The sequence below is a fragment of the Rhizopus delemar genome, genomic scaffold (genome assembly GCF_000149305.1).
Source record: "Rhizopus delemar RA 99-880 supercont3.10 genomic scaffold, whole genome shotgun sequence".
Lineage (NCBI taxonomy): Eukaryota > Fungi > Mucoromycota > Mucoromycetes > Mucorales > Rhizopodaceae > Rhizopus > Rhizopus delemar.
Window position 1 is genome coordinate 19,938 of NW_027137836.1, and position 19,711 is coordinate 39,648.

General features: G+C 39.1%; 6 protein-coding genes and 1 non-coding gene across 7 annotated transcripts; 3 read left to right on the forward strand and 4 right to left on the reverse strand.

The window, feature by feature from the left end:
• Positions 1-3,515: 3,515 nt before the first annotated feature.
• RO3G_19143 lies at positions 3,516-3,588 on the reverse strand. The gene has a single exon. It is a non-coding gene; the product is annotated as a tRNA-Ala (tRNA).
• Positions 3,589-3,785: 197 nt separating this feature from the next.
• On the forward strand, positions 3,786-8,332 carry RO3G_11967 (uncharacterized protein; the record flags this gene model as incomplete). The annotated part of the gene is made up of 2 exons (XM_067666551.1): positions 3,786-4,759; positions 4,819-8,332. 2 exons carry the CDS (start codon positions 3,786-3,788, stop codon positions 8,330-8,332), a joined length of 4,488 nt encoding a protein of 1,495 aa, XP_067522652.1.
• Positions 8,333-9,828: 1,496 nt separating this feature from the next.
• RO3G_11968 (uncharacterized protein) lies at positions 9,829-10,210 on the reverse strand (the record flags this gene model as incomplete). Its single annotated transcript, XM_067666552.1, has 3 exons — positions 9,829-9,838; positions 9,898-9,969; positions 10,089-10,210. The coding sequence occupies 3 exons, from the start codon at positions 10,208-10,210 to the stop codon at positions 9,829-9,831; spliced, it is 204 nt and encodes a 67-aa protein (XP_067522653.1).
• Positions 10,211-10,328: 118 nt separating this feature from the next.
• RO3G_11969 (uncharacterized protein) lies at positions 10,329-11,794 on the forward strand (the record flags this gene model as incomplete). The annotated part of the gene is made up of 2 exons (XM_067666553.1): positions 10,329-10,383; positions 10,458-11,794. 2 exons carry the CDS (start codon positions 10,329-10,331, stop codon positions 11,792-11,794), a joined length of 1,392 nt encoding a protein of 463 aa, XP_067522654.1.
• Positions 11,795-12,885: 1,091 nt separating this feature from the next.
• On the forward strand, positions 12,886-17,792 carry RO3G_11970 (uncharacterized protein; the record flags this gene model as incomplete). Its single annotated transcript, XM_067666554.1, has 4 exons — positions 12,886-13,873; positions 14,017-14,367; positions 14,527-16,293; positions 16,489-17,792. 4 exons carry the CDS (start codon positions 12,886-12,888, stop codon positions 17,790-17,792), a joined length of 4,410 nt encoding a protein of 1,469 aa, XP_067522655.1.
• A 729-nt stretch (positions 17,793-18,521) lies between these two features.
• On the reverse strand, positions 18,522-19,056 carry RO3G_11971 (uncharacterized protein; the record flags this gene model as incomplete). The annotated part of the gene is made up of 2 exons (XM_067666555.1): positions 18,522-18,627; positions 19,001-19,056. 2 exons carry the CDS (start codon positions 19,054-19,056, stop codon positions 18,522-18,524), a joined length of 162 nt encoding a protein of 53 aa, XP_067522656.1.
• Positions 19,057-19,275: 219 nt separating this feature from the next.
• RO3G_11972 (uncharacterized protein) lies at positions 19,276-19,401 on the reverse strand (the record flags this gene model as incomplete). Its single annotated transcript, XM_067666556.1, has 1 exon — positions 19,276-19,401. One exon carries the CDS (start codon positions 19,399-19,401, stop codon positions 19,276-19,278), a length of 126 nt encoding a protein of 41 aa, XP_067522657.1.
• Between the last annotated feature and the right edge of the window lie 310 nt (positions 19,402-19,711).

A 19,711-nucleotide genomic window follows, 5' to 3' on the forward strand; every position in this document is an offset into this window, starting at 1 on the left:
GACAGATGGATGATGCTGTAGATGGAAATTTACTTACGGATTAGCGAAAGAAAGAATAATCAATTCTTTTCCAAAGTTTAAATTTTATGTTCCGGGGTGACTGCGCTATCCGGGAAATATCTAAAACTTGCCGGAACATTGTTTGAAATGACCTATGGCGGAGAAAGAAAAAATTGATGAAAGTCAAAATACCTCACAAATAGACCGCCTCCAGTTCATAGTTACTTATTCGCTCATTTTTCAATTTCCGTCGTCGGAACTTTGTGCAAATATACTCAACGTATTGGACAGCACCTGTGCAAAATTTGAGAAAGATGCAAATATTATTGAGTAATCCAGAAGACTACAATCTCAAAAAGTGCTGAGGTTTGTGAGGTATTTTGACCCACTGTACCTTTATATCAAGACTGATCTACTTTAAAACAAGATCTGGTGGTCACTCCTATCAAGAAAATACTCAAATATAACTTTACTTCATATTCAAAACTACTTTAAACCCTTTATAAATACACAAGGCCTAAATAGAAAACAAGCTATTACACTATTTTACATTTGCTGCGGAGGTGACGTTTGTTATGTATTGATATAATGTTGATATTGAAAGCACTGCGGATATACTGCGTCTATACTGCGTCTATACTGCGGTTGACATTTACAAGTAGAAGTATTAAAAAGGAATCTTTATAACATAACCCAAAAGGAGAATAAAACATATTGTAACTTGTTAGTACTTGGGACTTGGCTTGTGTTAAAGTGATGTAGATTTGTTTAAATTGAGGTTTGAAGTCTTGAATGACTTGAGTTTAGGTAACTTGATTGAACGTTTAACAGTTCTTTAGAGTAAATTGTCTTTGAGTAGTGACCACCAGATCTTTTTAGATCAATAAGGTTAAGAATAAGATTGTTTGATAAACGATAAAAATAAAAGGGAGCTTTCTTGATTTGTGATAACTCGGGTATCAGATCAGAAAGAATAAGTAAAAATAAAAAGAAAAGAAAAGGTTATTGTGATCCAATAAGAAAAGATTGCTTTTTAAGCGTAAGAAGATTTGATTTATTGAATTGGATTGGATCGGATTGGATAATGTTATTTTGTTTAAAAATATTCATCTTATTTATATAAAAATTGGCGTGGCTTATTGTTTGTGTTGTAATTTTGCTTCCTTTAATGGCTTGTAAGAATTAACGTTTTATAAAATAGAATAAAGTAGATGAAAAAGAATAAAAATAAGACTTGAGTTAAGTATTGATATTGGATTTGCTTGTTGTAAGTGACCACCAGATCTTGTTAAATAGATCAGTCTTGTTTGTAATAGAGTAATTGGATAAGAGTTTTGAAAGTGTTTACAATGAAGATAATTGGCTTCAAGGGACTTGTCTTGCGTGTATTTTAAGAGTGTTATACCAAAAGATTCAGATAAAAATACTTGATTTATTGATAAAATATATTTAAGATATATAATTGAAGAGAAGTCCAGATAAAAGTCATAAAAAGGTTGTCCTTTTTATATTCAAAAAAAAGATATAAAATTTTAGGAAAGGATTCCTCGATCAGGAATCAAATCCAAAAGAAGAAATAAAGTTGAAATAAAAAATAAAGTTCAAAAGAAAAATAAAGTTCAAATGAACTTTAAGTTACAACATGTAACCATGACCGTGGCTTGACTTGACCTTGTTGTTCCTACAGTGTTGTTTGACATCTATGTCGAACGACATCAATGTCGCTGGACATCAAAATTATTCTTGTTGTAATGATTTGGTTTATAGTAGTTTCTCTGTTTGGTAGTGTTGAGTTAAGGCTTAAATAAACAGATTTGGGTGTAATTGATATAAGAGTTGCTTTTATATGAGTCAGGTTTGGCTTGATTCGCTTGTTATAGTGACCACCAGACCTTGTAAAGTAGATCAGACTGTTTTGATAAAGGTAAAATAAAAAAAAAAGATAAAAAGATAAATAAAAGGGGGTTTTACAATGAAGTATGATAGCTTCAAGGGACTTCTTGTTCTTGATGTTAAATAAAATAAGAGATAATTTGCCTCTTTAAAAGAATATTTATTTGATAAAAAGAAAAAGTAAAATAAGAAGTGAAGTAAGTAAGAAGTTAATAAGAAATGAAGTATTTTTGTGATTATTATTTGGAGTTATTTATATGCTTTTGGATTTTATGATTTTGTTCTGTTTTTGGTATTTTGGATGGTTGTTATAACATAAGAGGCGGTTGTTGTATAGTGTAAGGTGGTTGTTGCAAACTGTAAGGCGTTCGTTATAAACTGCAACGATTTAAATTCCGCCGTTTTGTTCTTGCGTGTTACATTGTGATCAGCATTGTTCTCTTGATCTAAAATTTCATCATTTGTGCTACTGTAATTTTCTTTAATATATTGCTTGTTTGCGGGTTTAGGTTTTTAAGTATGTAAGTTTTGTCGATAGTGACCACCAGATCTTGTTAATAGTAGATCAAACTTGTTAGAATAGGTTAAACTCTTGAGGTTTAGGAATAGGTTTACAATGAAGATTATTGATTTCAAGGGACTTCAGTATTTAAAATAGAACACAGACCAAAGGGTTTCAATTGAACGCTTGATGGATTTATTGTTTTATAAAATACAGAAAATATAAAAAGAATATAAAATTCAAAAGTAAAGTGAAGTGAAGTGAAGTGAAGTAAAAATAGGGATAAGATATAAGGGTATTTATATGTTTTTGGTTTTTATAATTTTATGTTGTTTTTGGTTTTCAAGCAAAAGAGTTGATACTCCGTTTTTAAATAGTGTAATTTTCCTTCCTTTAATGGCTTGTAAGAGTTTTATGGTTTTGAAATAGAATAAAGTTGATAAAAAGAATAAAAAAAATAAGACTTGAGTTAAAGTATTGATAATGGATTCGCTTGTTATGAGTGACCACCAGATCTTGTTAAGTAGATCAGACTTGCTTGTAGTAGTTTAATAAAAGGTTTGGAAATGTTTACAATGAAGATAATTTGCTTCAAGGGACTTGTCTTGCTTGTGTTTTAAGAGTGTTATACCAACAGATTCAGAGATAAAAATACTTGATTTATTGGTTATTTATATAAAAATAATATAACAAAGAGAAGTTAAGATAAGTGAAGTAAAATAGAAATAAAAACTTGTCTATTATATAGACAAAAGAAAATAAGGTTTCATTTTTGAAGTAAGGTTCGACTTTTGAAATAAGATTTGATTTTTGAAGTAAGGTTTGACTTTTGAAATAAGATTTGATTTTTAAAATAAGGTTCAAATATTGAATAAGGTTCAAAAAAATTTGAATTGATTCAGTATAGGAATTCACAAGACGCAGTCATCATTGGCATCAATATTATTATTTGCTTCGTCACAATAGGTTGTTACGCAAAAGTTCATTTTCTAACTGGCGTGGTACTAAAAAAAACTTGACTGTATATCTTTCACTACAATATGACAACAACAACATAATCCAAAAGAACAAAACATACGACACTTCACTACATATCCTTGAATATGAAGTGAAAACAGAATGGAGAAGCTGGGCGTCGATCCCAGTGCCTCTCGCATGCTAAGCGAGCGCTCTACCATTTGAGCTACATCCCCATCTTTCTTTCGTGTTTCATACCGTTACACAAAGATTTATTAATTTTTTATTTTTTAAATCTTTAAAACGCTCATATCTCGCTCAATACTTGTCATCCATCAACAACTCTTGCACCATTCGACTCAGCATAATTATTTGCATATAATAGCCAATTTTCAACTCGCTGCGTTAATTATTCACCATTTCTTTTTTTGCAATGTCGACTAATTCATTTTCTTCATCTGGTCGAATGTCGACTACTCGACCCCCAACTGTGGTGCCAACAGGTGTTTCTACTGCTTCCATTTCAATTCAAGATCTGTTTAGCAAGTTTCAAGAGTTGGAACAAAGAGTTTCTTACCATGATGGGCTGCTTCGCCAATTAGAGGAATTGCAAGCTGAAAATGCTCATCTCAAGAAAATTACGAATGAGCAATCTGAAGAGATTGCAACACTTCGTGCAAAGCTTGGTTCTGTGACGTCCTCTGGTCACTCTGGTTCTGTCAAAATCACAAAAACCGTTCCAAAAGTTGGAAATGTCGCTGCTGCTTCCGCCATTTCTGAAATGGAAGATGGTAATGTCAACGCTATGCCATCTGGCACTGAAGCTTCTTCTTGGGCCGTAGTGGCTGCCAATGGTAAGCCTCGAAATAAGGTACGTCGTCGTCTTGCTGCTGCTCGTGGCTTTCAACCTGTCTCTGGTGATCAGGGATTCGAATACGTCTATATCCCCAGATCTAGGCGTATGTCTTACTCCGAGGCGCGTCGTCGTCTCAGTCGACTTGGTGTTGACAACTGGCGTGTTCTTGACGTGTGCTTTCCTGCACATTCTGTTGCTGGTCTGCTTGTGCACTTGCAGTACAAGCCTGTTCTCCTTGGTCTGCTCGAACGAGCAAAGGTTCCTGTCTTGACTGATTTTGATCCTTTGGATCCTCAACACTTGGCCGACCCTACCTATGCCTCTGCTTCCATTGACACTCGCTTGACTGCCATCGCAACTATCGTTAACGAACGCTGCTCTCGTACTCTAGAACGTTTAAGATACCCTGTTGCCGTTGCTGTTTCCAAGTTCTTTCTTGCCAACGCTATGGTATCTGATGAAGTTGTCTCGGAGGTGCTCTCCTCAAAAGAAGATCGTCCTACCATTCGCCGTCACCGTGATGACCCTGTTGAAGACATGGCCATGGACCTGTATGATCAATACGATGCTGCCTCTCGTTCCAGCGAAAGATCATTATAATGATGTGTAGTAATACATATTATTATAATGCATCTTCTCGCCAAGTCTCTGATCCGTCAATACCATCGTCCCAGTCCATTCCTGTGTCTCCGTCCACTCCTTCAAACCATCAATCATCACTCGTTCCGCTTACCATCGGCTTGTGGAATGCCAACGGTCTCCAGGCTTCCACAGTCGATGACCTCCTCCGTCACTGCCAGTCGTTCTCGTTGGTCTTTATCACCGAAACCTGGTTGCTTCCGCCTGCTCGCCTTCCCACCTCATGGCAGCAGTTTCATCTCTATGGTTCTCCTGTTGCTGGTCAGTACCGTGGTTCGATGGGTGTCTCTGCTTTGGTCTCTCCTCGGTGCTCACTGCCTGTGGTTGAATTCCCGGTGAATTGTAAGTATGCTCTTGGTCTGCAGTTGGGTCGTTCTTTACGGCTCATCTGTCTCTACTTGCCTCCTTCATTGCCTACTGCTGAGGTACAGTCTGTCCTGGACTCTCTGCCGCTCACTGACGATACAATCATCTGCGGTGATCTCAATGTTCGTCTTGGTCGTCTTGTTGGTGACTCTCGTACTAACATGCGTAGCTCTGTCCTTCGTCGTTGGTGCGACGACCATGGTCTCAACATCTTGAACAAGACACTTGCCTATGGTATTCCAACATACCTGACTTGCCGTGGTCATGCTGAGGTAAGCAGCATTGTAGACTACTACATCACCAACATGCCACTGGTTCGTTCAGCAAGCATCTCGGTCGCCTTGGATCTTTCTTTGGGGTCAGACCATAAACTGATGTCTCTCTCTTTTGAGTACTCGGTCCCTGTGGTCCCTTCTACGCAGTCTTCTCCTTCTTTAGGTCAAGTCCGTCGCCTTTGGAATCTGTCTCGGTTGAAAGAACCAGAAGTTCAACAACTGTACGTGTCCACCTTTTGCTCCTTGTCTGCTGCTTTGCTTGACCAGCTTCAACAGATGTGCTCAAGTCCACCGTCAACGCGTCCACCCATTGACCATCTTAACGATGAACTCAATGCGGCCATCTACTCTGCTCTGGACAAGTCAGTTGGATCTCGTACCTCAAGACCAAAGCAATGGAAAAGGTTCTGGACCTCTCAACTGCAAGCATTGGCTGATCGTCGCGACTGGCTCTACCGTAAGTGGCGTTGGTCCCTTGGGATTGACAAAGCTTATTGGTGGGGTCTACATCAAGAAGCTCATGTCCGTTTCCGCACGGCTGTCAAGCGTGCAAAGCGAGAATCCTGGCGTGCCTTTTGTGACTCCCTCGCTCGTGGTGACTTTTCTGCTGCGGTGCGTAGGGTCAAGCAAGTCCACAACCGTCGTCGTTCTCAAGTCTCCTATGCTCATCCTGATGGTCCCGTCGCTGGTGCCAACGCTATGCGGGATCATCTTGCATCCGTCTACTCTGGCTCTGGTCTACCATCCAGTCGTCCTCCTCCACTTCCGTCTCCTGATGGTCAAGTTCCATTTGATCTGGCTTCCGTTTCTGAGGATGACCCTTCTGGCTCTAGTCTTAGTTCTGGTCTTGGCTCTGGTTCTGGTCTCGGCTCTGGTCTTGGTCCTGGTTCTGGCTCTGGTCTTTCTTCTTTTTCGGCTGACTCTGTTGCTGATACTATGCGTCGCCTACCTCTACGCAAAGCTCCTGGATCTGATCATCTGCGTACAGAGATGCTTATCCCCATTCGTAAGCAAGTCGCTGCTATCCTGGCTCGTCTCTTTGATATCTGCTGCCAATGGTCATACACTCCTTCTCTTTGGCGTCATGCGCAGGTCGTGCCTATCTACAAGAAGGGCGACCCTCATCAACCGTCAAACTTCAGGCCGATCTCCTTGACGTCCATCATTCGCAAGTTGTTCGAAATGTGTCTCTTTCCGTTCTTAGAAGATGTCTCGCCTCCTCTGGACATTGCTCAAGGTGGTTTCCGTCCACAGCGTAGTGCTCTTGACCAAGCCCTCTGCTTGCATGACTTGATGCAAGAGTACTATCGTCGAAAGCGTCATTTCCCTGTTGTTGCTTTTCTTGATATCAAGGCTGCGTATGATACCGTCGACAGACGTGTCATATGGCAATCCCTCTTGGCTGTCAATGCTCCTTTTGCTCTGGTCTCTGTCTTGGCTCATCTCTTTGATGATGTTTCAATCTCGGTCCTGCTGTCCAACCAAGTCTCAACACCATTCACACCGAGTACAGGTGTACTTCAAGGCTCTGTCTTGAGTCCACATCTGTACTCGATTTACATCAATACGCTGCCAGCTCTTCTTCGTTCTGCTGCCACGCGTACCACAACAATGGTTTCGTCCTTGTCTCCTTCTGGTCCTCCTGGCCCTTCTGGTTCTGGTTCTTCTGGTTCTGGTCTTGGTCTTCCTTTTGGTCCGTCATTGGATGTCTCCTCTTTGTCTCCGTCCCCCACAGCCATCAACTCCCTTCTTTACGCTGATGATGTGGCTATTATTGGTTCTGCCAGTGAAGTCAAACATATGCTTGACCTGGCCCAAATCCATTCCCAAGTGCTCGGTTACAGATGGAGTCCCACCAAGTGTGCTATCCTCAATGCTCCGGATCCGACGTCGTCAAGATACGTCCGTCTCACACTGTATGATGAAGACATACCATCTGTTGATGAGTTTGTTTACCTTGGTGTCCCTTTTATGCGCAATGGCATCTCTCCGTCTCGTCTGGTGGCTCACCGCAAGCCTGGTGCTCAGCTCAAGATGGCCCAACTGTCTGCTATTGGTGCCAATCGGTCTGGTTTCTCGTTGCTGTTCTCTTCTCGCCTCTATGCTATGTTTGTACGTCCCAAGTTGGAGTATGGCCTAGCCATCTCGAAGCTGCTCAAAAAGGACTATGACGAGCTACAGCGCGCTCAAAGCCGGTGTCTGCGACTGATCGTTGGTGGCCACAAGACCTCGTCGACAGTTGTGCTTCGGCACATTACCAATCTGCCTTCGATGCGTTTCCGTGCTGATACCTTGGTATTGAAATTCTGTCTCCGTGCTGGTACATTGCCTGATGACTGTCTCTTGTCGCTGCTCTCTTCTTCTCTGCCATCGTCACTACTATCAACTCTTTGCTCTCGACGCATTGTGCTCGATCACCCACCAGAAGTTACGGCTCCTTCACGGCTTAAAACCTGGTTACATGCGTATCGTCAGCAAGAGTTTGATCAGTTCCTGGCCTCGACACAGCAAGTCTTGATTCGTGCCTGTCGTCCTGTACTGCGTGTGGATCCAATCCTGTATGTTCCTGCTTCGCGTGCTGATCGTAGTCGGCTTATACGTTGGCGTATGGGTTGGCTACCTGGTGATCCTCGTCCTTGTGCTTGCTTGTTTGGTCATACCACTCGTGCTCATCTTATGGTCTGTCCTCAGGTCCCATCGGCTCTCTGGTGTTGTGTTCCTTTCCCTCCGGCTGGTTCTACTGAGCTGCACATCGACTATCTCTTGTCGCTGTTGCCTGTTTCTTCTTCTGCTCGTTGTTCCTCCGTTCTGGGTCAGTCTCTGTACCATACTTTGGCACTTTGATCGTCTTTGCAACCCTGATGGTGACTACACCAACGATCCTTCACCTGGACTGCTTTGGCATGAAAGGTCGCTCTCCTCGTCTCGGTGAAATGTGTTCGGATCTTCCCTCTGGCTTCTACCTCCCACTGCCACAGCTTTTAGTGCACGATGCGGAGGAGACCATGGATTTGATGATCTACAGAATAGCTCTTTTGGTTTATCTTTTTGGCTGCTCTTATCTCTCTCCTCTTTTTTGGTCCATCAAATGGTCGCTAGGACTTTTTTTCGTGTCATGCTTATCCTCTTTTTTGTACTTTGATTAGCAAATAATGGCCTAAAGGTCGATTGCATTAATCTTTTAAATAAACACATAAATTTTCGACTGAGCTACATCCCCACCTTTCTTTCGCTCTTCCGACCGTTACACAAGGTATTTATTTCTGCTCATCTTTGACACTGCAAATAATGTAGGGGCTTTGACGTAGAATTTTAACAGACCTATCAATCATCGATCCGGAGATTTTATAATTTTTTTATGAGAAACCATTATATCTTGCTGTATTGCACTTTTTTTAATTTTGAAAAAAGATTTAGGTGCGAAAAAAATAAAGAAATTTATTGATATTTTTGTTTTTTTTTGTAGGGTAAGTATTCATAGAGTTATTCATATTTTAAAAAAGTGTTTTTTTTTTCAAATGATCTTTTTTTGGAAAGCCTGTTCCCCTCTATCGTTTAAAGACCGATGTCTTCTTTTTTTTTATTTTGCTCAGAAAAATACATATTAGGAAGGCAGTCTGTGGTTTTTAGCTTAGATCATTAGAAATGTGTAACAGAAAGTAACAAAATAGTCGTGTTTGGGAAAAAAAAAAAGACTTGGTTAAAAAAAAAGACTTGGTAAAAAAAAAAAGACTTGGTAAAAAAAAAAGATTTGGTAAAAAAAAAAGATTTGGTAAAAAAAAGTTTAAGTAAAAAACAGTTTAAGTAAAAAAACAGTTTAAGTAAAAAAACAGTTTAAGTAAAAAAAAAACAGGGTCTAGCAATAGAAAGTTCATTGTTCAAATGAATACAATAATCTAAGAGCGAATATACTTTATAGAAATGCAAATACCTTTACATTATAAAAAAAGAATACGTGTATATTCTAAAAGAATAAAAAAATAAAGAAGCTCTGCTGACATTTTGTTACAAGGCAGTTATAATTAACAAATACATACAAAACTTTTTGTTTATCAAATAAATAGATTGCTTTATTATTTTTTATGACAAATATTGTAAAAGAATATATGCTTTTAAGCTTATACTAGTTTATTACTTACTTTATGTTTGCACATGTGCGTAATTTGCCATTAGCCATTAGCCATTAGCCATTAAAGATGTGGGGCAATGACAACTTTCTTTACCAAAAAGAACTTTTTAGCAACAGGCAACAATATAAGTCTGTTATTCTTATAGTTTCTTTAAGTTGGAAAGAACAACTTTGCTCATGAGGTTCATGTTCGTCATCCGAATGTGTCCCATTAGGAATTCCTAATGTAAAAAAAAAGGACATTAGTTTTAGTCACTATTTTTTTTTCTTATAAACTTACATTTGGCCAGTGCTTGGTCTTTTCTTTTTATCTTCTTTAATTTTGGCATCTAGTCTATTCCATGAAACAAAACTAGGGAGAAAAAAAAAGTATTTTACTGCCTTATTTCATTGTTTAAGCACCGACTGTTTTTGCAAATTTAGTATTCCTTTTTTATCAGGCACGTTTTTTTTTCTTCCTTATTTCTTTACAAAATACTAAATTCTTTAAAATGAACAACATGAACAACACCAAAATCGCCTGCACTTGTACCGAATGCAGCATGCATCCCGGTGGATTTAGAAGACTCACCAAAAGAACTGTTCTTAGCCATAAGCGTTTAGACAGAATCAGAGGAAGAGGTTTTAGTTTTATTTTTTTTGTATAAAGGCACTCGTGTTAATGTAAAAAAAAAAAAAAAAATAGAGTCTGGAAGACAATCAACCGAAGTCATGCAACAATCAGCAGCCATCCATGAAACCGAAAGTGAGCATACCACCTTTGAAGGTATATTTTCAGTCAACAAAGCATTTTATATTAGAAAGATTTTATTTATTGAAGTGTATTTTGCAACTTGTTAGACCACATGAATGTTGATGGAGAGGAGGAATTGAGCCACGAAGATCAGCTCAAGCATCTTTTGGTGCTTTACGTGGTTCTTTTCCAAGCAAAGCACCTCTCTGTGCAAGCTGGTGAAGAGTTATTAGCCTTTCTTTCTTTCTTTGTTCGTGCTCTTGGCCATGGCATGGAGATTCCAACAAAGATCTCCACAGCTCGTGCCATGGTCAACTACTTGTCTGCCAGCAGTGGTGTCTCCCGTTTTCTTGTCTGTTCCCTCTGCAGAAGCGTGCACACCATGGGAAGTTTGCATGCCCGACAATGCTCCTACGTCAGGTTTGCAAACAACCCTCACCGCCAAGAACAACCATGTGGTAATCCTCTTTATGTTGGAAGCACCGTCAAGCCTGCCCTTGAATATCCTTACAACTCAACTTTGGAAACCTTAAAGAAGTTTTTTGCTCGTCCTGCCTTCGAGTTTCAAATTGAGCAGTGGAGAAGTAGATCGGTGGAAGAGGATGTTCTTTACGACATTTATGATGGTAGAGTTTGGGGCCAGCTTGCTGACTCAAATGCTCAGCCATTTGTCAACAAAGAAAGGTCGCTGATGGTGTCGTTGAATGTGGACTGGTTCCAGCCTAGTGACGGTATGCACTACTCTTGTGGTGGTGTATACCTAACTATCAACAATCTCCCTAGAAGTTCGAGGATGAAGACTTCCAACATTATCCTCGTTGGCATGATTCCTGGTCCTGGCGAACCCACGGATGACCAAATTCAAAACTTCTTGCGGCCAATGGTGGATGAGTTGATTGTCCTGTACGATGGTGCGGTTATACCCACCTATCAATGCCCAAATGGTGTGCTTGTTCGTGTTGCTTTAATGTCAGTCAACTGTGACATACCTGCAGCACGTAAAGTAGCCGGGTTTATGGGGCAGTCAGCTCATAAGGCTTGTAACAAATGCTCAACTGTCTTTCCAAGAATCAGTACTGGCGCCAATTCATCCAAGCCTGATTTCTCCAACTTTGATGATGAGCATTGGGTAATGAGGGACAGCACCCAGCAAAGACGAGAGGCGTATGACTGGCTGAACGCGACCCATATCACCCAGCAAAAGGCATTGCAGACAAGTACGGGGAGTAAATGGAGCGAGCTTCATCGACTTTGCTATTTTGATGTGGTAAGATTGACAACTGTGGATCCAATGCACAACTTGTTCCTTGGTACACCAAAGAGGATGATTGAAGTTTGGGAAAGCCGTGGTTTGCTTACAGTAAATGATTTCAAGGCAATGGCTGATGAATCAAATTCAATTCTCATTCCTTCTCAATACTGCAAGATCCCTAGATGTATGTAACAAATATAAAAAACTTTAATTTATGTTCAAGCTAACAATTTTTTTTTTTAAAAAAAAAGCCAAGGTTGAAAGCTCTTTCAGCAATATGAAATCTGACGAGTGGAGAACGTGGTGTGTTGTGCTTTCGCCTTTTCTCTTGAAACAAAAGCTGACAAGAGAGCACTTCGATGTTTGGATGCAGTATGTTGAAGCTGTGAAGTTGGTCACCGGCCCCTTGATTACAGTTGAAGACATAGAAATGGCACATTCACTTTTTAAGAATTTTGGCAAGTCATGTGTTCAATTGTATGGAAACTCTATGACAACCCCCAATATGCATATGCACATGCATCTGAAGGAATGCTTTTTGGACTTTGGTCCTTCTTATGCCTTTTGGCTTTATGGTTTCGAACGCCTTAATGGTAATATAAAAAATATTAATATTAATTTCAAGACAGGCTTCGAAACAACCTATGCCATTATGTTTACACAAAATGTTCATACGCAAGACCTCATACATTCATTACATTCATTCATTAACACAAACAACGAAGATATGCTCCTATTGGTGAAATCGATAGAAGATGTTGTATCCACACAACTAATAAAGTGAACATTCATGGATAAACTTGGATACTACAGAATTATAGTCTAACCAGATCTCTATTAATAAACGTGAGAATTCTGCAATAGCCAATCTTGCCCTGTTGTCCTACCAGCGTTCTAAAAGACTATATCGGAACCTGATTACAACAACGGCAGTTCAATCCTATTCTATAATTATCATTAGATCAATAGTTTAATTACTTCATTGTCCCTTGATTCGTCAAGTAGACAGCGGCTATTGATTATCCACTATCCTTCCTTATATTCCATATCATTCTTTTAACCGATCAATTGAAATAGCGGTAAAGACCCAGACATTCAAAAAGTATAAATACCCTCAATATTTTTATTAATAAAGTCATATATAATCTTTAGTTTCACAACTATCGTCTTTTTGTAGTTTTTGTCTTCTATTTCATATTTGGCAAAACATTTTTTTTTGTGAATTCTTTATTGACTTTATTTTTAAAAACAACCCTCTTTTTATTACTACCTACCTTACCACTATGTCAAACTCAAATGACTTTAACTCTGCTGCTGCTGGTTCTTCCAGTAGTAATGATAAAACTTATCCTGATAACGCCCGTCGTATGTCAGATGTATCTACCTTATCTTCAGAGGCACAGTCCTCTGGAATGACCACGTCCGCAGTTTCTTCTGGTTCTTTTGAGCCTAGAATCGCAGCTCCATCCATCCACTCTTCTATTGAGGAGTTGGATTCCACCATCATCGGTGCCACCCAAGTTATCCTTAACTTGTCTGTTCGTCTTCTTTCCACGACCCCTGAGTCAGAGGAAGATAGCATGGTGCGCGCCAAGTACGAAGCCTGCTCCAAGGACCTAGAGAGACTAGTTCATACTAGATATCTCCTCCAACGAGCTATGACCCATGCTGTTCCTACCGCTTGGACTGGTGCACCTCAGGTTGCCCCTGCAGCCTTGAATGTTGTACCTCCAAACCTACCCCTCATGCAGTGGAAGGGTGCGGTCTTTGACCCATCTGCCCCTGTCTCTGTGGATGTTAAGCACTGCTTAAAAAAGTTTCAGGACGTGATGTTCGCACATGGTCTTGATCTTGATCAGCACTGGCTTCGTCTTCTCCCTCCCTGCTTGTCGTCTAGTCAACGTACTTGGCTTGATGAATATCAAGAAAAGGAGGATGTCCATACGTGGAGTCAGTTCAAAAAGGCTTTTACTGGCCATTATGGTGTTGGTTCGGCTGAAGAAAAGGCCACGTCTACAACGGAGTTGTTACGCATCTCCATGACTGCTGCTGAGACTGTTGACCAATACGTTGAACGTTTCAACAACCTCCGTCGCTTGGCACAGATCCAAGATCGCTGTGTCTTGACTCGTTGCTTTCTGATCGGTCTTCAGGCCGACATTTACAAGAAGGTGATCGTGTCCTTAGCCAATTGTACGGATGCGCAAAAAGAATCGGTCGACTACGTTGTCAAGTTGGCCAAGACTTTGTACCATTCATTGTACAAAGTACGTAGAGTTGCTAACGCTTCTCACACTTCTGCTGGCCCCTCCATGGTCAATGACTCCTCTTCTTCTGGTCGGAAGAAATCCTCTGCTTTTGTCTCTGGTTCTGCTGCCTCTCAGTGAATCTAGAAAACCACCCTTCCGGTTTAGGACGTCCGTGCCGCTCTTGTGGTGCTGACAACTGGCGTCCTGGTCATCGATGCAAAGGAAAGGGTCGCTCAACTGGCTCTTCGGCTGACGACTCTGATCTTGCTGGGCCTTCTCATTTGTTTCGCGGAATGAGTCGATCCCCTGCTTCTTCCTTGTCTTCCGTTGCCTCTTCTGGTAACGATGTTTCTGCCTCTGTTGGTTCTTCTGCCACTCCTACTACAAGTAGTAGTGATGCTTCTTCCGGTCGTAAGACTGATGCTGCTGGTCCCGTTGTCTCTGTTCCCGATTCGTCGGATGATATGGACATTGATGTTGCAGAAGCCCTTACTGTGGCTGAAGCTGCTCAGGCCTGTAAGTACATTACACATCACATCTTTTCTAAAGCGCCTTCAAACACTAATACGCTTTATGTTCCTATTATTGTAGAGCACATCAAAACATGGGCCATGATTGATACCGGTTCAACTTTTTCGTGTGTGTCTCCTTCGTTCTGTTCGTCGCTTGGTTTAGTTCCAACACCTAATCCAGGATCGATCAAGTTAGGACATAATAGTTCAAGTATTGTAAGCCGGTTAGGCATAATAAATCTTACTGTTTATTATAACCAAATCCGTTTGCCATATGAATTTGAAGTGTTTGATTTTAGCAGTGATGTCCCCATTTGTTTAGGACTTGACATTTTGCCTAAACTAAGAATAGGTTTAACAGGATTAGCCACTTCTTGGTTAAATCCTAATATTCCTAAAATACCTGATCCAGTTAACCCTGATGACTATAAGCCAAATGAAACTCCTGTTGGCACTAAACAGGAAAGACAGCAATTGATGAGCACTATTCAACCTTTGTTAGATGCTAATACGAGTATCCCCATGTCTTCTCATTGTAATTTACCTGGTGCTATCATTACTCTTGATACTGAACCCAATGCCTTTGCTTATCGAAGACAACCCGATATTGCTATTGCTAACAGAAAAATCATGGAAGACCAAATTCAAACTTGGTTGGATGATTGTGTCATTGAACCTGCTCCTTCCAATACTCGCTTCAACAACCCTATTTTTCTTGTTGGAAAAAAGGATGTTAACGGATTATACACTAAGAAAAGAGCAGTTATTGATCCACGTATGCTTAACCAACTCGTGAAGAATGTTAATAGAATGCCTTTACCTCTAATCAGTGATCTTCATCAACGTATGGGTTCTGCTACTATATTTACTACTTTCGACATACGAGCATGCTTTCATCGTTTTCTTATCCAAGAATCTGATAGACCTAAAACCGCATTTACTCATCCATTCACTGGTATGCAGTATCAATTTCGTCATTGTCCTTTTGGCTTGACAAGTACCGGTAACATTGTACAGCGTGTTCTTACAAATTTGTTCGCAGATCTTCCCTACACTGCACTCTATATTGATGATCTATGTGTCTTCAGCTCTGGTGACATGAATCAACATATTGAGTATGTCCGTGAAGTGTTGAAACGTCTTACTGCTGCAAACTTAATTATTAATGTTGAAAAGACACATTTTGCACAAAGTTGTGTAAACATTCTTGGATGGACTATTGGTAACAATGGTTCTCTAATCCCTGATCAACGTAAACTGACAAATATACATTCTTGGCCCACACCTAAAACTGGTAGACAAGTCATGAGTTTTCTTGGATTTGCAAACTATTTCCGTAATAGTTTACCTATGTTTTCTCGCTTGACTGCTCCACTTGACCGGTTACGATCTCTTAATTCTTTAAAAGGAATTTGGAATGAAACCCATGAATGCAGTTTTCGTAACATTAAGGATGCCTTGGTGAATGCCCCAGTTATTCACATTCCTAACCTTAAGTACCCATTCTACGTCGCAACAGATGCTAGTGCTTATGGTATCGGCGGTGTCGTTTATCAAGTCATCGACCAAGTCATTCAATATAACGCCTTTGCTGCAAGATCTCTTTCTCCTACCGAACGTCGTTATCATACAAACAAACGAGAGTTGTTAGCGATTGTATTCATGTTTGAGAGATATAATAAATGGTTATATAACCGTCATTTTACCTTGACAACTGATCACAAAGCCTTGATTTACATCAAGAAGCAAGTTGTTCCAAATGCTGCCATGCTTGTTTGGTTTGAAACAATTTTCGAATATTCCTTTGATATTGTTCATTGTCCTGGCATTAAGAATATTATCCCAGACGCACTTAGTCGTTTATTCCCAGATGACAATAAACTGGAGGGGGGTAACAATGTCAACAATGTTGCCATCTACAGTATCCGTGGTAAAGAAAAAGAAAAAAGAAAACCAACTTTTAAAGAAAAATCTAAAAGTTATGAAACACAAACATATGCAGTCACTTCTGCAACATCATCATCATCATCAAAACCCTTATTGCATCGCGCTTTGCAATATGAAGATTATATCACACCTCCTCCTGAGGAAAGAAAAGATATAATATTTTAGGCTCACTTATTAGGCCATTATGGAATTAAAGCCATAGAACAAACCATTCATGGTGATAAACTCCATTGGACTAATTTACGTCAAGATATTCAGGATGTCATATCCAAGTGTCACGAATGTAAAATGTTTAATATTGCCAAAACAGGTTATCATCCCCCTAGAAGTATCCTACCTGACGGACCTCTAGATCATTGGGTTATGGACCTCGGCACTTTTAATATAACATCTACGAGCGGAAATAATTTCCTTCTTGTCATGGTTGATTTATTTTCTCGCTTTACTATCTTGAAAGCCATTCCTGATAAACAAGCTCTTACTATTGCCAAACAGCTTGTTGATATCTTCTGTACTTTCGGCTGGCCTAAGGTCATTGCTAGTGATAACGGAAAAGAGTTTACTGCTACCATCGTCACTGAACTTATTAATAACAGTGGTATCGATAAGAGAGTGTCTAACCCTTTTAATCCCCTTGGTAACTCAGTCAATGAAGCATTTGTAGGAATTGCTAAAAAGACTATTGTTAAACAGTTACAAGGAAGAAAAGAAGATTGGGATCTATATGTACCTGCAACCCAATATGCTATGAATCTGAAATATTCCAGACTTCATAAGAGTAGACCATATACAGTAATCTTCAATAAAGTACCAAATGATATGAAAGATTATTCTCATATTAAACCCACTCTTAGAAGTGAAGCTGTAGATTCTAAAGCAATAGAAAACAGACTTAAATATGCTACTGAAGTCGTTATCCCTGCTCTTGCTAAACGCATTAAGGAAACTCAGGATGTAGACAATGCATATTTTATGAAAACAAACAAAATCGTTCACACACCATTCCCACTCCATAGTGAAGTCATGATTAAAAATGTGAATAAGGAAAACAAAACTGATCCGTATTACGAAGGTCCTTTTTATATAAGTGGAATGACAACTAATGGCAGTTACATATTAGTTGACAAACAAAATAACCTCTTATCAAGAGATGTACCAACCTCACACTTAAAACTTATTGCATTACCCAGCAATAAAAGTGCAGAATCAATCGATGACCAACATTATGAGATTCAAGCAGTTATACAACACAAAGGAACTCCAGGTAATTACCAGTACCTTGTTCATTGGAAAGGATACGATGATCCTATGGATTACACTTGGGAACCTACTTCTAGTTTTGATGATCGATCTTCAATTGAAACATATTGGGCTCGTCGTCAAGCAGGTAATAATACTGCTGTCTCAAAGAAAGCAAGATTACCCAAACGTACCGTTCCTACTCGTGATCATCACAGTAGAAGCAAGAGATCAAGACGTTAAATTGTCTAAGTAGTTGACCGTCTTTTTCCCTAAGACAATTTTTCCTAAAGAAGGTTTTTTTTACTATCAGGTTTTTATGACAACTTACTACTACGATCTACCCTCAATTATACTATGTCTATTTATCTGCCCTATGATCATTATCGCACTTATTGTGTATGACAATTACTTTTTCCTGAATCTTCACTTATCCTTTTACCGTTTGCTTCAAACTAGAAGGGGGCAATGTTGTATCCACACAACTAATAAAGTGAACATTCATGGATAAACTTGGATACTACAGAATTATAGTCTAACCAGATCTCTATTAATAAACGTGAGAATTCTGCAATAGCCAATCTTGCCCTGTTGTCCTACCAGCGTTCTAAAAGACTATATCGGAACCTGATTACAACAACGGCAGTTCAATCCTATTCTATAATTATCATTAGATCAATAGTTTAATTACTTCATTGTCCCTTGATTCGTCAAGTAGACAGCGGCTATTGATTATCCACTATCCTTCCTTATATTCCATATCATTCTTTTAACCGATCAATTGAAATAGCGGTAAAGACCCAGACATTCAAAAAGTATAAATACCCTCAATATTTTTATTAATAAAGTCATATATAATCTTTAGTTTCACAACTATCGTCTTTTTGTAGTTTTTGTCTTCTATTTCATATTTGGCAAAACAGAAGAGATAGGCGAGGTTACGAGTGACGAGAGTGGTTTAACGCCATTTGACTACTCTCGTTTCATAGACGGGCCTAGTTTATTCAATTCGACGATCACTGGTAGTGAGCCTCTACCACCATCATCCTTTCCTTTAAAATTCAACAAGAAAACAGAACTTATATGCCATGAGCATTGTGATGCTTTAAAAAATTACTATATGAACACCTATGCACCTATGATAACAAATACATACATTGATACCACCATACACTCATTCAAAAAAATCACTTTGCTTGGACAGCTTTATCAGCCAGCAAGTGCAAATTCATTATCATCATCACCATCATCATTCATTCAGGCCATTGTCGACAATCAACTGCGCATTGGTCAAATATCATATTTTTTTACTCATTCATTTGGTAACAACACTCATTACTTTGCATTTGTCAATTGGTACAGTCATGCGTCCCAACATTTCCCCTCCTTTGATGGTACTGGCATCCAAGTGTGGAAGAACCAGTATGAACCTGTGTCAAGACAAAACATACTTCCGATTCATCGCATTTACAATCCTGTTGCTGTCAAGCCTTACATTGACAATCATATTCTCACTCTCTCTCTTCCAAGAAAGATTTATATGTAGCAAATATGAAAAACAATTCAATCATTTATCATTATTTTTATCATTATCATTATTATTATTTTATATATTTTACTAAAGAATCATTCAATAGACTAGTTTTTTTTTAACAAATGTTTATTCAATTTGATAAGAGGCAACAAAACAAGAAACAAAAAAAAAAGGAAACAAAAAAGCGGATGCCTATGGCATTGGGTTCGCAGCAGCAGAGGAGGAAGGACCAGAAACAGAAGTGGGGAAGCCAAGAGCAGGGGAAGAAAAAGCCCAGGAAGGGTAGTACTCATGATCAAGTTTATCTGGGAACTCCATTTCAACATATTGTACTCTTCTTCTAATTGTTGGTGGAGCTCCCTTTTTCTTTAGTAGTTCTCTGTGCCCTTTCTGGAGCTCTTTGTGGAATTCCACTATGTTGTAGAACAGTAACTGATTGTAGTTGACATTAATAAATATAAGTCTTAATACAAGATCATAATTAAAATAAAATAAAATATAAAGTTTATTTAAATAAGATCATACAATCAATTCCCAATTAAACATGTTTCTTTTAGAATATGTATTGTATTCATGAGAGTTCTTTGATAAGAAGGACGTATCAACTAAAATAAGCCAAATCCAATCC